Below are 17,833 nucleotides of genomic sequence, written 5' to 3' on the forward strand. Positions count from 1 at the left end.
GACCATGTAGTTGAAGGGCCCTGGAGCCCCTTCCAGATCTTCCCCTCTCTGTGTCCCAGAGGGGAGGGGCACTGGGGGTGGGGCGGAAAGTGCCAGCCCTCTGTCACGTGGTTGGTCCATGCCCCCCACCCCAGAACAGTTGCCTCATTAGCATAAACTCAGGTCTGGTGAGAGAGGATTGCCGTGGATCACACAGATGCCCCGTCACCCCTCCACTCACGAAATCCCAAAGGTTTCAGAAGCTCTTGTTTGATGAACCACAAACAAAGACCACATGGAGATTTCGTCTTGTATCACAACATCACGGTATATACCACATTGTTAATTTTTTTAATTCGAGTATTGTTACCATAGTGTTCTATTAGTTTCAGGTGTACCATATGGTGACTCAACAATTTATCTATTGCTCATCCCAATAGGTGTGCTCCAAATCCCCTTCCCCTGTGCCACCCATCCCCCACCCACCCACCTCCCCTCTAGTGGCCATCAGTTTGTTCCCAGCAGCTAAAGTTCTGTCTCGGTTTCTCTCTCTCTCCTTTTTCCTCCCTTTGCTCATTTGTTTTATTTTTTAAATTCTACATGTGAGTGAAATCACACAGCATTTGTCTTTCTCTGACTGACTTATTTCACTTAGCGTTATACCCTCTGGATCCATCCGTGATGTTGCAAATGGCAAGGTTTCATCTTTTTTGTGGCTGAGTACTATTCCACTGGATCTCTCTCTCTCTCTCTCTCTCTCCCTCCCTCCCTCCTTCCCCCTCTCTCCCACATCTTCTTTATCCATTCATCAGTTGGTGGCCCCTTGGGCTGCTTCCACAGTTTGGCTATTGTAGATAATGCTGCAATAAACATAGGGGTACATATATCCCTTTGAATTAGCGTTTCCGTATTTGGGGGCGTAAATACATGGTGGTGTGATGACTGATTGTAGGGCAGCTCCATTTTTAGCTTTTCGAGGAACCTCCATACTGTTTCCCAGAGGGGCTGCACCAGCTCGCATTCCCACCCACGGTGCACGAGTCTTCCTCCTTCTCCACATCCTCTCCAACAGTTGCTCCTTGCCTTGTTGATTGTAGCCATTCTCACAGCTGTGGAATTGTATCTCATTGTGGTTTTGATTTGCATTTGCCCGATGATGAGTGACGATGAGCATCTTTTCACGTGTCTGTTGGCCATTCGGATGTCTTCTTTGGAGAAGTGTCTGCTTGGGTCTTCTGCCCATTTTTTAATTGATGGGGTTTTTTTGTTTTGTTTTTGGTGTCGAGTTTTGTAAGTTCTTTATTATTTTTGGAGACTAACTATCAGATAGGTGGTTTGCAAATGTATTCTCTCATTCAGTGGCTTGTATTTTAGTTTGGTTGATTGTTTCCTTCCCTGTGCAGAAGCTTTTTTATTTTGATGTAATTCCAGCAGTTTATTTTGGCTTTTGTTTCCCTGGCCTCAGGAGACGTATCTAGAAAGAAGTTGTCTGATGTCGCAGAAATTACTGCCCGAATACCACAGTTTGTTTACGCATTCCTCTGCTAATAGACATTTTGGGTTGTTTCCACCTTTTTACTCTTGTGAATAGCACTGCTGTGAACATTAGTATGTAAGTTTAAGTACCTGCTCCCAGTCCCTTGGGGTCCATACCAATGAGCGGTATGGTGGGGTCACGTGGCAGTTCAAGGTTTGACCTTTAGGACGCCTGCCCCCCACCCCCCAGGCTGATGTGGCCCTGCAGGATATGTTAGGGGACCTTGCTTTCCTCGGACAGCCTTAATGAAGCTTGCATCTTCTCCTTCCTCCGTGTGAGCGCTCCTCGCAGTCCAGTGCTCCTGTGGGAGGCATTTGGCTCCACAATAGGGCTCACCCTCCCCGGTCCCCACCACTGTCTGACCTAAAGCTTTGGTAGCAGAGGACTGGTTGGACAGACTTGGGGCTGTGGTCGGACCCTGCCCCTTGCAGGGGCCACAGCAGCCTCTGTGGGCTGCAGAGGTTTTTACCAGACGCTGACTCCTGTTGATGGAACATTCAGCTGAGACTTCCCCTTCAGGACAGGGATGTGGGCGTGTGTCAGCCCGTGTTAACACGCGTCTTTTTGTCTTGTCTCAGAGTAAAACGTGATTTGTCTTGTAAGTGGAAGTGGAAATTTTAAGCTGTAATTGGAGTTTGGGATTTTCAAAAATAGAAAGAGATAAGAAAGTGCTGGGTTTGGGCTGTCAGAAGCTGTCCTCAGCTGGTCTTGCCCGTACGGAACCCTCTCGACGTCCTGTTTCTTCCCTTCAGTTACTTGATGATACTTGAAACAAGCACCAGGTTGGTTTTAATTTTTTTTAACAGAGGCCTCTTTCCCCCCCGCTCCTCATCTCCATATTTCTTTGGTTGGAAAAAGTGATTTTGAGAAATTTCAGTCCCTGTAACATTTGGTAAATTTATATAAATAATGGCTTACATATGTTTCAAAGTCTTTCACACGCCTCCCTCCCTTGTTCCATCCAAAAGCCCTGTGAGGAAGGCAAGATAGTTTTTCAAATAATAATTTGTCTTTGCTTTATAGTGTGTGCTGGTGTGTTTAAGGTGACATGGATTCTAGACGGCAGAGTCAGGACAAGAACCCAGGTCTCCTGTCACCTCCTTGAGGACCCCTCCTTCTCCTGCACCCATCCCTCCCGGCTGCCTTAGAGGCCCCATCGTAATCCTCTGTCCCCTGTTCCCCATCTCCCTAGACTGTGAGGCCTTATTTATCTTTGTACCTGTCACAATTCCTAAACTATAAGAAGTGTTCTGTAAAGCTGGTTGATCAAATGAGTGATGATCTATCTCTCTAGCAGGTTTTGTTTTTAATTATTATTATTATTATTATTTACTGTTTTTTTAGAGGGGTGGCAAGGGGCAGAGGGAGAGGGAGAGAGAGAATCTTAAGCAGGCTCCACACCCAGTGCAGAGCCTGACATGGGGCTCGATCTCACGACCCTGAGGTTATGACCTGAGCCGAAATCGAGAGTTGGATGCTTCACCAGCTGAGCCCGCCAAGTGGCCATCTCTCGGAATGTTTTCAGGGTCTGTTCCCAATATGGTTTTAATTATATGAATGAGTGGAAGAAGGAGAGGTGTACCGTAGGGAGCACTGATGGCCATTGGGTGGTGCCTTCAGTCTCTGTCATTGCTGGGCTCCTGTCCATGGGGCAGGGTTGGGGCCTGGGCTCTGATTTGTGTTGTGGAAGGAGGAAGAAGGGGTACAATTCTGGGTCTGTCAGGGGTTCGTCCAGCTGCCTGATTACACCTACCTGTGGGCCTAGCCTTGGAGACCAGCTTCCTGGAGCACACAAGCAGGGACCTGTGGTGGGTCTGGGTATCTTTATGGAGAGTCCCTCTATCCCAGAACCTGTAGGAGGAGAGGCCATCTTTCTCAGCAGGAACCGACCTGCCCACTCTGCTGCCAGCCTTTGACCTGTGTCCTCTTCAGCCTCTTCAGCCAGTGCCAGAGGATCACCCGCGCCCAGCAGGCTGAGGGCTGGTTCTGAGGGCTACACAGGCGGACCGAGCAGGAATGACCCCCTAGGTCCCTCAGAGAGGTTTGTATCTTGGCATACAGCCTTGTACAGCATCTTTTGAAGGTCGTGTCTCCACACAGCTCTTAGCCCCAAAGGTCCCTCATCACCTCTCTGGTCTCCATGACTCAAGCAGACACCACACATGAGCTGTAGCAGGGATAAGAGAAGGGCAAAAGCCCTCAGAACCTATAGGGAGAGGGTACCAAAGCCCATGCACCCCAGAGGCTGAGTCCCTGGGCGGCTTCCCGGAAAGGTTGTGGCCAGAGGTAAGCAACCGGCATTTTATTTCATATTTCGGTTTCCAAATATTGAGGAGAAATTAAAAAACCAGGATTGCAGTTACTAAACCTGAGACCACCCTCAGGTTTAGTAATTCACTAGAAGGACTTGGAACTTAGCGAGGCTGTTCTAGTCCTGATTGCTGTTTAGTATAGCAAAACGGATGCAGGTGAGACTCCGCAGCAGGGAAAGGCACACAGAGAAAGTTCCAGACGTGAGCTTCCGGTGGACTGCCCTCGGTGGTGTTGGACAGACAGCACTTCCTTCTCCCAGCAATGGTGTAGAACACGTACAGGTCACTGAGAAACAGGGAAACCCACCGAAGCCTTGGAGTCTGGGCTTTGTGTTTGTTTTGGGGATCAGTCATAGAATTATGGCTGACTCCCCACCCATGGTCTCCACGCGCCTCCAGAGGTCAGGGTGAGCTGGTCGCACGCAGACCAAGGCCCTTAGCCTAAGTCACACTGTTAGCATAGACTGTCTGGTATATCCCAAGGCACGCAGGTAAACAGAGGCAGGACGTTCTGAGGGCTCAGAAGTTACTGCCCAGAAGCCGGGCAAGGGCCAAGCATACCTGTGGGCAAGGTGAATCCTTGACCATATGAGCCTCCCCATAAAGACTTCGTAAAGCTACAGAGACCCCGAAACTCAACAAGCAAAGGCAAAATGAGAACTATGTCCGACTCACAGAAGTTTGGTCTCTGAACTTGTGAGAACGTGTCAGAATTCAAGTCCCAGGAGTGTCTTTGGGATCATGTCTATGGGTGGGAATGAGTGTGGATGGCTGAACGTGCACGCGCACACACACGCACACACGCATGCACACACAGGCGCAAGGTGACACTGCCCAAGGAGAGCCCGGAGAGCGGAGGCACCTGGGCAGGTGTCATGCTGGCTGCAGAAGAAGCATCTGTGCATGTCCCTGAGGTAGAAGCAATGCATTGAAAATGAGCATTTCTTTCCACACGGGCCACTCGGCTTCTGAGGTACCTTGTCACTGTCAGGATGAGTCACATGTGGAAGCCGAGGGCCAGACGAAGTCTGTGAACATAAAAGCAGGCACCTGGTGAGTCTGAGTTTAAAATAAGAGGACAGCCTCATTCGGGAGAGAGATTGAACCAGGAAATGAAATGGCTGTAAGGAGAAGCAAAGGCTTGCACCCGTGCCAGGGATGGGAATGGGGGCAGGGGGTCGGGGGGGAGGTGGGGAGTGCGGAAGGCTGCAAAAGAGGCCCTGCCTGACTTGCCCACACCTGCCGGTACTCCTGGCCTGTCTGGTTCCTGGTTGGCTGTGGGGTGGCCTTCCCACTGCTCCCCATCCCTCCTCCTGTGAGCCAGGTACCAGCCGTTCACCCAGAGCGGGGAAGACTTTAGAAACCCATGCAATGCCCTGACAGCCCCCAGGCACTGGCGAATATGTCTTGCATATTTTGAAAACATTTTCTGGGTGGCTTTGATGCCTGTGGACAGGATAGTCTATGGGATGCAGCAGGTGAGGAGGCTGCAGAGTGAGATACAGGCTCTTTGTGGATGGTCCCGCATGCCAGGCTAAGGAGCGTGAGCCCTATCTTCTGGGCAATTCAGGGTCTTAGCAACTGAGCCACAGAGTGAGATTTTCCCAACCAAATGACAACTTCCCCGGCCACCAAAGGGAAGAGGGTGAGCTGAGGTCAGGAGTCCACCACGGTCCACCAGGTGTGAGGGAAAAGGAGAAGCACGCCACGCTCAGAAGAGTAGTTCCGGAGTTCGAATTGGCAGGACTGATCAGGGTGATGGGCAGAGGCAAAGCTTCTTTGCGCTGGGAAGAAGAGGGCTGCGTGATTGTTCTGTTAGCAGAAACAGGCAACCCAAGGGAAAGGAGCACGTTTGGAGAGAAGATAAGGAAGCTGTCACTGAAAGTCCATGTGAAATCCCCATGGAAGGGGCCAGTGGCCTAGTCCCTCCAAGTCTGGGAGCAAGGGGGTGTAAGTCAGGGCTGGAGGCATAGATCAGTGAGGACCACAGATGACATCTGAAGGACAGAGTCTCCAGAGATGCTATATCTCACCTGCCTAGAAACATACGCATCAGATTAAAATATTTGGAAATTCCAAGGTGTTCTTCCTGTGCGGGTGCGGCTTTGCTTCATGCAACTACAGACTGAGGTCACCTTCCGGGCTGCCTGTGGCTTCTGCCTCCTTGGAGCCCACCAATGGTGGCTGACTTCTAAAGCCCCCTTCTTCCTGCCTTCCCCTTCCTCAGTGTCCTCACTCTTTGGCCCTTGCTGGGTCCCTACCATGCTCCGATGGCTTTTGGGGCTGAGGAAGCCACCAGAAGTCAGAGAAAGGTTTTTAGCATTTTAGGCATTAGAACCAGGGCAGTCACAGTCTCCAGTGCTCTATGTTATAGATGAGAAAATTGAGATCCAAAGATAGAAGTGCTTGGTCAAGCCACAAAACCAGCTTGGCATTATGAGGGCAGGGCCCTTCCATGCCCGCTGACACCTGGCCTGGCTCCTTGACACCCCAGACTGAGCCCAGAGTCTGCTGTCTTCCAGGACTACACGCGGGTGGTGTGCCCTGTGATTGACATCATCAGCTTGGACAACTTCAACTACATCGAGTCCGCCACGGAGCTCAGAGGGGGTGAGTGGGACCAACGCCTTCTCCCCAGCAAGGAACCACCACTACCCCGGTCAGATCTTTCTAGGGGAAGAATGGGGAGAGGTCTCTAGTTGTTTGTCTGGAACGTCCAGCCCTGTGTCCTGTAATGTCAGTAGCCCAACAGTAGCCTTAACCACTGAGACTATGAATGCAACGGCCCAGGTCCCGTGCAGGACGCATCCAGACCCCAGAGCTCTGGCTCCGATGTGGGCTCACCCTGGGATGAGGAGGGAAGGCAAGGACATCCTGGCTTAGGTGGGGCCTCACCTGTTCCGGCACCACAGTCTTGGGCACCACACACTCTCTGAGACCCACCATGGTTGTGCTCAGGACCTAGTGCTGGTCCCCCAAGACCGATCTGAGATGACTCAGCCCCATAAAAACCTGCTCGCACCTTCCCAAGACTCCTGACCAAGGGCCGCACCCATGACTGTCTGTCCTGTCCCCCTTGGGTTCTGTTGAACCTGACTCTATCATCTGCCCTTTATCCCCTCACCGTGCCAAGCAGGGAAGGCTCAGAGAGGGAATAAGAAGTAGAAAGAAACTGTGAGAGGGACACCCAACTGCCTCCTTGCTGATGAGCCTGGGTGAGACCTGCTGTCTCCAGGCCCACCTTCCCTGGATGTGTTCACAAGCTTCTAGAAAAGGGATGTGTTGTGCACATCAGCTGAGTGGGTGTTGTTCTAGGGTTTGACTGGAGCCTCCACTTCCAATGGGAGCAACTCTCCCCAGAGCAGAAGGCTCGGCGTCTGGACCCTGCTGAGCCCATAAGGTAAGTCAGGTCAGGGGTGGGTAGCATCACCACTGGGTCCTTCTCTCTGCCACATCGTACAGCAGGCATTTCATATTAGACGCTCAAAAGATTGGGAAGAGACCAAAAGAACCTTTGGCAGGCCAGCCCTCCTTTACCCTTACTTTAGGAGTTTCTGTCTTCAAGGAGACTTCTAAGGGGACAGAGGCCTGGTAAGACCCGTACTAAGGAGCTGCTCAGTGTGGTCCTCCCATACATGTGCTACCATGTACTTAGGCTTCCCATTAAATGCTGGAGGGTCCCAGGTGGTCCTGCTTGAGCCTCTGACGAGGGGAAGATGGTTTGTTCAGGCCAGAGCAGGACTGCTAGGTCTTGGATGTCAGGATTCAGCCAAAGAAGGTCAGTTCACTTACTGCCAGCTCCTGCTGCTTAGTAACACCCACATCTGCGCTCGGCCCCATGCAAAGACAGGATGTCGCATTGACTCTGGGTTCTTCAGCAGAGCCGCGGATGCTTTCTCCTGGTCTGCATTCTCCCTTCACATAGGAGGCTCGCAGCACATGGGTTTGGGGCCTCTCAGAGGACCGGGGTAGACGGGAGCATGATGTCCACCCTGTGCGGGAGCCTGGGTTCTCAGCTTCTAGGGCGTATGGTCTGTATGTTCCTACCAAAGATGGGCGCACCTACCCCAGAACCGTGGATCTCCACACTGACCCTTGTGGGCCTCAGGTGGGGTGTCGGGGGTCCAAAGTGCTTGGAGACGTATGCAAAAGGCCCCTAGGGTGCACTTTCTCTGGCCAGTGACTTAGGGATGCCCCAGATTCTTCGTGGGCATCTCTCTATCTTCGGACCTGCCATGTGGTAAATGTTGGATCATTTGCACTGAATCAGCTTAAGTCAGATGGGAAGCAAGGAGCTCGGAAGAGCCAAATGCTGACGCTTCCGACAAATGTGTATGGCTAGGAAGACTTCGCCGGGGACCAATGTCTCACCCACCTGCCGGCCCCTTCCCCCTTCCCAGCCTTCATGAGCTGGAGCGGTGCCAAGAGGGAGATTGGAGCCAGACAGCATGCTGGCTAGTGGCTTCTACTTCTGAACCTCTTTACCACGTGGGGCAGCTTCTCAGTTACCCCCTGTGGGCGGCCCCCGATGGGGCAGCCAGCCAAGTCAAGGACAAGGGCAGCTGTGCTGGTGCAACTTACCTTCTGTGGCCCAGTGTGTGGGTGTCTCAGGGCAGCTTCTGTTCTTGTGGGAATATCTCTCTCATCAGAGAGCGAGTGTTTCCCAGGCTCAGTCCAGGGAACGCCCGGGGGTCGTGGCCCTGGGAGACCAGGTTTCTTGACCTGCTATCCATCAACTACCTGACATGGGAGAAAACTCTCTGGCCCTACTAGATGAGGGGCCAGGTCCCTGCGGGCTCATCTGCCTTTCCCCGCTGTTGATCCTTCTAGATACAAGTCCTGGTGCTCACTGGGTTATCTGGTTGGACTCTGCTGGGCTCGCCTGCCTTCCTCAGCAGGACTTTGCTTTCCGAGTGGCTTCTCTGGCTTCTCTCTCAGTGGCCAGGGGCAGGGGAGGTGGGGGCAGGACCCCAAGGAAGAAGACGAAGGTGAGGGTGTGCTAGTTTGTTGGGGCTGTAGCAACATGTCACCCACGAAGCGGCTTCTCGGAAGAAACATACCGTCCTGCAGGTCCGGAGGCTAGAACCACAGAATCAAGGTGTCGATGGGGTTGTTTCCTTCTGAGGGCTATGCCGGCCTCTTTCCTTGGCTTGCTTTCTTCTTCTTTTTTTTTTTTTCTTTTTAAAGAATTATTTATTTATTTTAGAGAGACTATAGGAGCGTGGGGGAAGGGCAGAGGGCGAGAGGGAGGAGAAGTGGATTCCCTGATAAGTGGCGAGCCTGATGCAGGACTAGATCCCAGGACCCTGAGATCATGACCCGAACCAAAACCAAGAGTTGGATGTTTAACCCACTGAGCCACCCAGCCGCCCCCTCCTTGACTTTCAGATGGCCATCTTCTCTGTGTCTCTTCCCATTATGTGCTCTCTGTGCAAGTCTGTCTCTCTGGCTCCACGTTTCCTTTGTGTAAGGACACTAGGCACGTGGGGTTGGGGTCCACCCTGATAACCTCATTTTAACTTGATTACCTCTATAGAGACTTTCTCCCCAAATAAGGCCACATTCCGAGGTACTGGGGGTTAGGACCCGAATATATTATTTTAGGGTGACATAACCCCTCACTGAGAGTTAAGGGGGGAAGAAAAGGGAGAGAGCCCAATCTCAAAACATGGGTGTGCCATTAATGGGTGCTGCCTCAGTCCTCCTCCTCTGCCTGGGCTCCCAACAGTGGAGCCCCCAAAGAGAGCCACGCTGGGCAGAGCCTATAGGAGATTCCGGCAGAGGATCCCCGGGCCCTCAGAACAGTGGGCTTCTGAGCAAGTTCTGGCCCTCTACAGAAGGCATGCTGATGAGAAAATGAGCCTGTCTGTGAGGTCAGGAGTTTTAAAATCAAAAGGAAAAACCCAGGAGTCTGTTCTTGTTTTAGGTAACACATTGACCCTTGTAAAGTGGAAAAGCAGTGGAGAGAGAAGCGTGTGGGGTTCTGCCTGGTGGGGCAGATGACTGGGATGGTGATCCCTCTCTGCTCTCCCATAACTTTCTCTTTCCCTTCTGAATGCACAGGACTCCCATCATAGCTGGAGGGCTCTTCGTGATGGACAAATCCTGGTTCAATTACCTGGGGAAGTACGACACGGACATGGACATCTGGGGTGGAGAGAATTTTGGTGAGTCACTGTCTCTGCATCCAGGGGCCAGTGGCATCTTTGTGTCCTGGGCCCACAGGCATCTGAGATGAGGGCCTAAGGAGGGCAGTAGGTCACTCCTTGGGGGCAAGGCCAGGTGGGGCATGAGAGGAGTGGTTGCTGGGAAGCTGGAGGTAACGGGGCATTTCTCCAGGGGGAAAGCCTCCCCAGGAAGACCATCAGGGGCAAGTTGACAACAGGCCAGCTGGGAGCAGGGAAAGGGAAGGAACATTGGTCATGCCAGGACGGGGCTGGGAGTTTGACAGACCTAGCTCCACGGATTTTTACAACAACCCGAAGAAGCAGCTTCGGCGGCTGTAGGGTAGCTCAATGTTATGAGCTCCTTGGGGGGGGGTCCCAGACTTCTCTCTCTCCTGGGGCTGCAGAATGAGCTCTATACCACTGTGGTTTGGGAACCCGTGCCCCCTTCCACCCTCACCCCTTCCTCTTTCACTGAGATAAGGGCCAGACGCTCCCAGACTTCCGTAGCGACTACCCCAGACCCTCTTCATTAACCCGCTGCTGAGTACTGTGTGCACGGGGCAGCCAACAGATGTTTACCAAATGTTACAGGGGTCGCCATCAATCCTTTTCACCCCCAGGCACCTACCCTCAAATCCCCGAGTTCAGTGCTCCAAGCTCAAGCCTGCCTCGGGCCGGGATTCAGCTCTGTTTTGTTCCCAGCCATCTCCGGGGCTTCTAACAGTGCCCCCATGAAGGAGGCTTCTATAACTACTTGTTGAATGAAGCACCGAGGAGGACAGCAAGAGGCAGGTGTGTCACCGGGCACTGTTCGGCACGGGTCCCCAGGCGGTGGCACGGCCCCGAGAACGGATGATCCGTGGGCCCTGTCTGGCGTTCAGCAGTAATCCCATGCATCGTCCTCTGCCATTGTTTTCTCCTGTCCCTGCCTCCGGAGTATTTTATGGCTTTCTTCCTCAGTCACTAAGAGTTATTTTCCAGAAATTTATGGCTGCCAGCCTGACCCACAGCATCTGTTCTCCCAAACTGGGCAGTGTAGAGAAATCCATCAGACAAGTACCATTCGGGGACCCAGATTAGAAGCTCAGCAAACAAGCAGGAAAAAAAAAAAAAAGCCCAAGCCCCCGAAACCAAACTGATTCCCCTGTCTGGCACCCAGTCCTGGAACGTAACAGGGAAATCGGTTACAGGTTGAAGATCAGCGCTGCCTGCACAGGCCCAGGAGAACCTGGGGCCCGATAGGGCCTTGTCCTTCCCTCTCGTGATCCGTAGCGATGTGCTCTGGCCTTTCCTCCCGCCGTCAAGTGACTCCTTCCTGCAGCCCGTTTGATAGACAGCAGTCCTCTCGTTTCTGCTCCAGTGCCATTTATGACAATAGCGTTCACCGCTTCACAGTTCGGCACACTGAGTCGTTGCGAATTTGTGTGTTGAATTGTTAGAAAATGCTTCTAGCCCATCTCACGCTAGCCTGTGTCTGGTAGGGCTGACACAGCCTCCCTCAACCTTGCAGAGGGAGTGAGTGTGACCTTTCCTCCATGTGGCAGTCACTTTGGGATTCAGGCGGCACGTTATTTTTCATGATGGCCCGTTCTGGTCCAGCCTGCCAGTCCCTTCTGTGGATGGCGGTGTGGACGCGCACCTGCGCCTGTCCAGGGGCAACCTCAGCTGTTGCCTGCCAGTCGTCTGACGCTCCCAAGTGCTGATTTGAATGAGGAACGCAGGAGGGGCTTCTGAGAAGCTGTGGAAGAAGCATTTTACAGTCCATCACAGAATTTTTTAAACCAGGAAAAAGCATTGCAGACGGTTATCCCAGGAGACACTTTTTCTCCCATCACAACATTCCGTTATGTTATAGCCCGCTCCTAGCGCTTTGAAAGCCATTTTTGGACTTTTTTTTTTTTTTTTTTTTTTTTTTTTTAGCATTTGGTATGTCAGAAGATGCAGTGCTTTTCTGATAGTACGTACATCATGTGGGGCAGTCCAGCTCTGCCGGGGAGCATAGGTAGGCACCTGAGGGCATGAACGTGGGGATTTGGAAGAGCCCGTCAGGATGGAGTGATGATCGGGGGTTTGCTGGGACTGGGGAGCATTGGTTCACCTTCAGAGGAGAGATGATACTGAGGGAAAGAGTTCTCCAGGGGATGGCAGGGGGCCTTCTGCACCTCCCAGCTCACCACATCCTGAGAGCCCCGGTGTCATTCACGTGCACTCCTCTCTCCATCCCCAGGACTGTTCTGTTCCCCTCAAAGCCAGCCTCCCACTGGGCCAGAGAGCGCAATCTGAAATCCCCTTCCCTCCCTCTTCCCAGACCAGGCAACCACCGCAGCTGTGGCTTGTCCTGTTCCGTATGGAGTATGGGAAGTTAAGGACACCCCCTCGGCCTTTGCGGTCTATGGCCCTGGGTGACCACGGTGGGCCTGTGGCTAGTGCTTGTTCGGCAGGAGACCTGGGTGCAACGTGATTGTCCCACATGGCATGAAGTACAGTGTTACGGACCAATGTGATGATCTCTGCTCAAGTCCCATGTGTTCATTGCGAAATAATAACAGAGCTTCCAGGCCCAGGAGTGCTGAGAACTTAAAAGATCATTAAAAGGAAGAGTTTCTATTGGTGCATTTCTATGTGTGGACTTAGGGATAACAGTAGCCACCTCAATGCCCACCGCTGCCCGCGCCATGTCCCCTGTCCTGAGCTGGCCAGGGTACAGTGGGGCCCTGCTGCTGTGGATACAGTGTCTGTTCGTACACGGGACGTGTGGCTCCGTGCAAGCTGGAGTCATCGCATTCAGCGGAGCCTGTGTCTCAAGCTCCCTCCAGAAACCAGACTAGAAAATGGAATTGGAACCTTGGTGGGTCTGGCCGAGCTATGGTGTACGAATAGCTGTAGTTTGGCTTCTGGGGAGAAAGCATCCCCTTTCCCATCCAGCAGTCATGGGCTTGGCGCATAGACACTAGGCTGGTGGAGGGTGGGGACGGGGGCCCCGGGGCCCTGGTCGGACAGCCAGTGGGTTGATGAGGTCACAGGAGGAAAGAAGTGAGGGTGGAGGGTGAGGAGATTCACCCTCACATAGGAGTCTGACGTCTAAAGAAAATAAGATAGCAGTGCCCCCCATGAGGGTAGAATAATTACCCGTCTCCCTGTCTGCAATTCAAAGTGGATTAGGGCCTGTGCGAAGCTCATCACCGGGGAGGTTGTGGCGGCGCTGACTCAGCGAGAACCCCCCTATGGAATCCCTCCATTGTCTTTTCGCCCCGTCCCCTTCACTTAAGAAAGTGATGACTTGGCAGGAGCCGCAGACGTGGAAAGAGGAGGGTCTGGGCAATGCCCCACACCTCCCCGCACAGCCCTTCTGATGCATGAGCCCCCCCCTGCCTGGCGCCTCTGGATTATGAGACTTTCCCGAGTCAGCACATCCCCGGGGGGACAGTCATGCTGACGTCAGTGGTGTAGACGAGGGCAGGCAGCTCCACTTCTGGGTGTTAAATATCCCTGTGAACCATCACGCTCAGCTGCACACTCCAGACTGCCCGAGTCAGGCCCCGGGTCTCCGGTCACCACCTTTCTAACACGCAGGACCCTGAAGCCTAGAAGCTGTTCCTGCCTCTCGGGGTGCAGGCACCTTTGGGAGGCATCGGCGGCACTGAGGGGGCGCGAAGACGGACATTTGTCAGGACTGGATGGAGGTGCTGGTAGTGGCTGGTCTTAGAGAAGCCTCTCTTATTGGCCTCTGAAAGCCTCGAAGGCAATGTCTTTGTACCCGGAGCGGCACTGGTCGACGGAGGGCTGAGCTCTGGAGCGGGGAGCGGTGCTTCAGCCCCCAGGCACTGGATGGCAGGGGTCAGGTCGGACCACTGCTGATCATAACATAAGGACATCCACAACCATGAGCACGGTCGTTAGGATGACTAACAAGCTACCACCAGAGGGAGAGAGACCAAACAGAGCTCAGCCCCTTCTCACCAGGGGTGGATAAAGAGGTCATTTCCCCCCCATGACTCAACGTTTGCAGGGTTGAGATACGGGGCAGTTTTCAGCTAAAGCACCAGACGCAAGACAATGAGGAGGAGGAGGGCGGGTTTGACAGGTGGGGGAGAGGAGGCAGGCAGCAGTGGCCTGTGGACGGGCGGCCAGGGGCAGAAGGTGCACGTTATCTGCTGGGGTCCAGCGCCCCTCAGTCGAGCATCACACGGCCCCTGGAAGCCGGTGCTGGAGCCAGGACAGAGCTGGGGCTGGGGAGGGATGAAGGGGAGCCCTCAGCATCAAGTGAACCATGAGGTCAGCCGAGGAAACAGGGTCAGGGGGACCCTGTAAAGACAGAGCCTTGGGGTGGAAGACTGCCAGCAGACCGGAAGGAAGGTGAGGGACCAGGGTCAGATGACTACTTTCCAAGGTGGGTCCTGTGTCTACAGTGGCAGAAGGTAGGACTCAGGGATGTGGAGGGAAGCAAGATGGCAGGCAAGGGGAGCACAGAGAAACAGGTTGCTGGGGTAGGAGGGGGTGGGGGAGGGAACTGAAGCATCGTTTGGAGGGATTCGCTTTGTAAATGAGGAGGGACATATGTCTTATTTGAATACATGGAAAGGAAGAGACCATGGCCAAAACGTATGCGTATTTTGGGAAGAGGGCTGGCACCAAATTTGTAGGTTATATCTAGTAAACCAGATCTCCGTCTCTAGTTTTGAAAGATGAGATGGTTTTCCTTTTTTGGAATTGGAGCAGACCGTATTTTGAGATCCTGGGGAGGAAGGGATTGGAGCACAGCAGACTTCTGGAGCACACTGTTTAGGAAGATGTCCTGAGACTGAAGTCACACACGCACTGACAGTCCCACGGGCTGACCCCTGCAGCCAGCCCCCCAGTGCACTCACGGCAAGGTGGAGTGGTGGGGGGTGGCGGTCAGCTAAGCTCTCTTATGCTACATGTCCCACCCCCACCCCCATGAATACCAGTCTGGGACATGTGAGCTCCACAGTGCCCCAGCCAAACACCACATTGCTACGTATTGGGGGCTTGATAGAAAGTCAAAATCTGGAGTGTTCTGTCCACAAATTTCAAGTGGTGTTGGTGGCAGAAGAAAGCTGGAAGCAGGCACAGGAGGCCAGTGCTAACAGGGTCTGTGCTTCAGAGACTGGCTTCAGGGACGTCTGATCATAGCTGTGGCTCATCTTTCCATCCTACTTAAGTGTTCCCTGTAGTCTCAAAATTGTGTTTCATTTGATGTGGATGGCCATCCTGCAGCATGGACCCTCGGTGAGGTGAAGCAGGTATCCTCATGGACACGGGCCTGGGGGCTGCTGTGGAGTCGGGGCTGCGGACCCCAAGGCCAAGCTCTTCCTGTTTCCCTCCCTCCGTGTTCTTGCTGTCATTTGGAAGCAATCCTGAAAGAGTTCTTTCTTTATCCTAGCGCACACACATTGTCCCTACCGTGTCCCCGAACTTCCTGGGAATGAGCCGTAGCCCATTTGGGACAGCACCTGGGCACGCAGAAAGCCAGGTGTCAAGAAGGTGACGGCAATGGGGTTGGTGTCCACAGAGCCTTGCCTGCAGCTCAGGTACACAGGGCAGGAGGCAGTAGGGGATAGGGAAAGTCTGGCTGAGGACAGGTAAGTGAGAGAGCCGGTGAGGATCACGATGAAGACATCGTGTCCAGACACCTGCTTGGAGAGCTGGACAGGAAGGAGACGCAGAGCAGGAAGTGGAAAGAGAGAGAGAGGACCCAGGTGAAGGAACCCAGGGAGGTGGTGCCCAAGGAGCTGGAGGGTGCCGTGCATGTATATGGTAAGAAGGCACTAGAATACTCACATCTTCCTTTCCTATTCCTGGACCCCAGCCTGCTTCCATGCCCCTCCCCCCCACCAGCAGGAGAAGTCACCCAGGGCATGGATTTCTCCTGAGCCAGCCTGCCCTTCTATTTGAGCTTGACTGCAGAAGCACGAACCAGGCAGAAATTCCCAAATGGGAAACTGACGTTTCCCAGCAGCAGCGTACCCTGTGGGATGCACGGGGTGCAGTCAGTAAGGAGGTGCACTGTCTGCAGAGAAGGTAAAGCCCTTGCAACACTGCCGAGCAGTCACTGATACTCCCCTCCACCACCTTGGTCTACCACTGCTTCCTTCCGGGGCAGGGGCACTGCCTCAAGCCGCCACGGACCTTGGTCCCAGGGGAGAGAGGCATGCCCCAGCCTGATCCTGGCTGCCTCTGGGGACTCCTCTCCTCCTGCAGCTGCAACAGCCAGCCGGGAAGAAATGGGCATGTGTGCAACATCTCCGCCCTGAGGAGCGACCCCAGCAACAGCTCAGAGGCTTCCAGCATTTTCTAGGCTACTGCCAAGACGTCTCCGCCCAGGCTATAATTCAGGCACCCCTACAGAGGGGCAGAATTGTGGTCCGGGTGTTGGGAGGTGCTCTCCTGGATGCCTCGTCCAGGAACTTGCTGGGAATCCTGCCTGCCCATGGGTATCGCTGGCCAGTCAGAGTGTGAACCTCACCACCTCCATGACAGTCTCTTCTATCTGGGTCTGGACTGTCGGGAAAGTCTCCTATATTCTTAAATGGAAAATTCTTTCTCCTTGGTCCTGGTTCTTACCCGCCAGGGTCATCCAAGCATGTCTCATCCATCTTCCATGTGTCCAGAAGCAGCAGTCTGGGTCACCCAAAGGCTGTAGCAGGGCCTTGCACCAGGCTGGTCCCCAAATACGGCCTCCCCCCATGAACGTGCTCCTCCAAGCCAGTCCCTGTGTGTTTCCATATTCACACGCATCACCCTCCCAGCCGCGAGTTATCATCAGCCCCGGTTGCTGAAACTGAGGTCACCCAGCCAGCAGAGCACACAGTCTGACTGTGGAGCCAGCTCTTGACCCCCAGCCCCGGGCTGGATGCAGCAGGAGGCCCTGACCCCTTCCTTGGGCCTGGTGCCCCCGATGCTGCCATCCTGTGTCCCCTCCCCTCCGGAGAGCACAGAGCCGTGCTGAGGGGGCACGACTATCTTGCAGAAATCTCCTTCAGGGTGTGGATGTGTGGCGGCAGCCTCGAGATCGTCCCCTGCAGCCGAGTGGGCCATGTCTTCCGCAAGAAACACCCGTATGTTTTCCCAGATGGAAACGCCAACACGTATATAAAGTAAGTGCGAGTCCCAGGGGTTCTGTAGGGGCAGCAGAAAGCCTGGTGAAGGGTTGTGGCTGTCCCCAGTAGTCTGGTAGGTTGCCTGAGTGTTCTGGGCGCTCAGGAGCCACAATCATGCTCCTTGGGACTCTGCCTAAGCCAGGGATGTCGGACTGGCCCACCCAGCAGGAGGAGGCGGTCTGAAGCTCTTCTCCACCACGGACATCCCCGTGGCTTGCTGAGGCCTGCGAGTCACTGGGCAGCACTGTCCCGTCGGGCTTTGGATGTTTGGGGTTGTTTGGGTTTTGGGGAGAAGATTCCATTTTTGCATCCAAGTTCTAGAAGATCTGCGGCTCCCCCTTTCAGCCTGGGTCACCAAGGGAAAGTTCACTGGAAGGATTTGAGAACAGGGGACCACAAGCAGCTACTACGCACATGCTTGGCCTTGGGCTTCTTCCCTAGGGTGTCTGCACCTCCTGCTAGGGGATGAGATAAAGATCCCAGGGTCTCAGTACACCCGTGGTGTCCACTTGCTCATTCCTGCTCTGTCCCTTCATACACCTTCTGTGATTCCTTCTCCTTCGGGCTTTGCCTCTGTTTTAGGAACATTTTGCGTATGTCCCTCTTTCCTCCAGCTTCTCACCTTTTCCCTTTATCCCCTTTGTCGCTCATCATCTGACGGCTTCACTTACCCATTTATCCCTCTTTTCCTTTTTTTCTTTTCTGTCTTGTCCATTT

The 17,833-nt window shown here is 53.6% G+C and overlaps 1 protein-coding gene across 1 annotated transcript in view; it reads left to right on the plus strand.

Moving 5' to 3' along the window:
* Positions 1-17,833, plus strand: part of LOC111154055 (polypeptide N-acetylgalactosaminyltransferase 14-like) — a 75,626-nt gene that overhangs the window by 42,895 nt on the left and 14,898 nt on the right. The window contains exons 8-11 of the mRNA XM_022513416.1: positions 6,351-6,438; positions 7,144-7,228; positions 9,892-9,995; positions 16,987-17,113. Coding sequence (XP_022369124.1) covers positions 6,351-6,438; positions 7,144-7,228; positions 9,892-9,995; positions 16,987-17,113 — 404 coding nt within the window. The remainder of the gene's footprint in view (positions 1-6,350; positions 6,439-7,143; positions 7,229-9,891; positions 9,996-16,986; positions 17,114-17,833) is intronic.

The sequence above is a fragment of the Enhydra lutris genome, unplaced genomic scaffold (assembly GCF_002288905.1).
Source record: "Enhydra lutris kenyoni isolate GAN:26980312 unplaced genomic scaffold, ASM228890v2 scaffoldscaffold35, whole genome shotgun sequence".
NCBI classification, from domain to species: domain Eukaryota; kingdom Metazoa; phylum Chordata; class Mammalia; order Carnivora; family Mustelidae; genus Enhydra; species Enhydra lutris.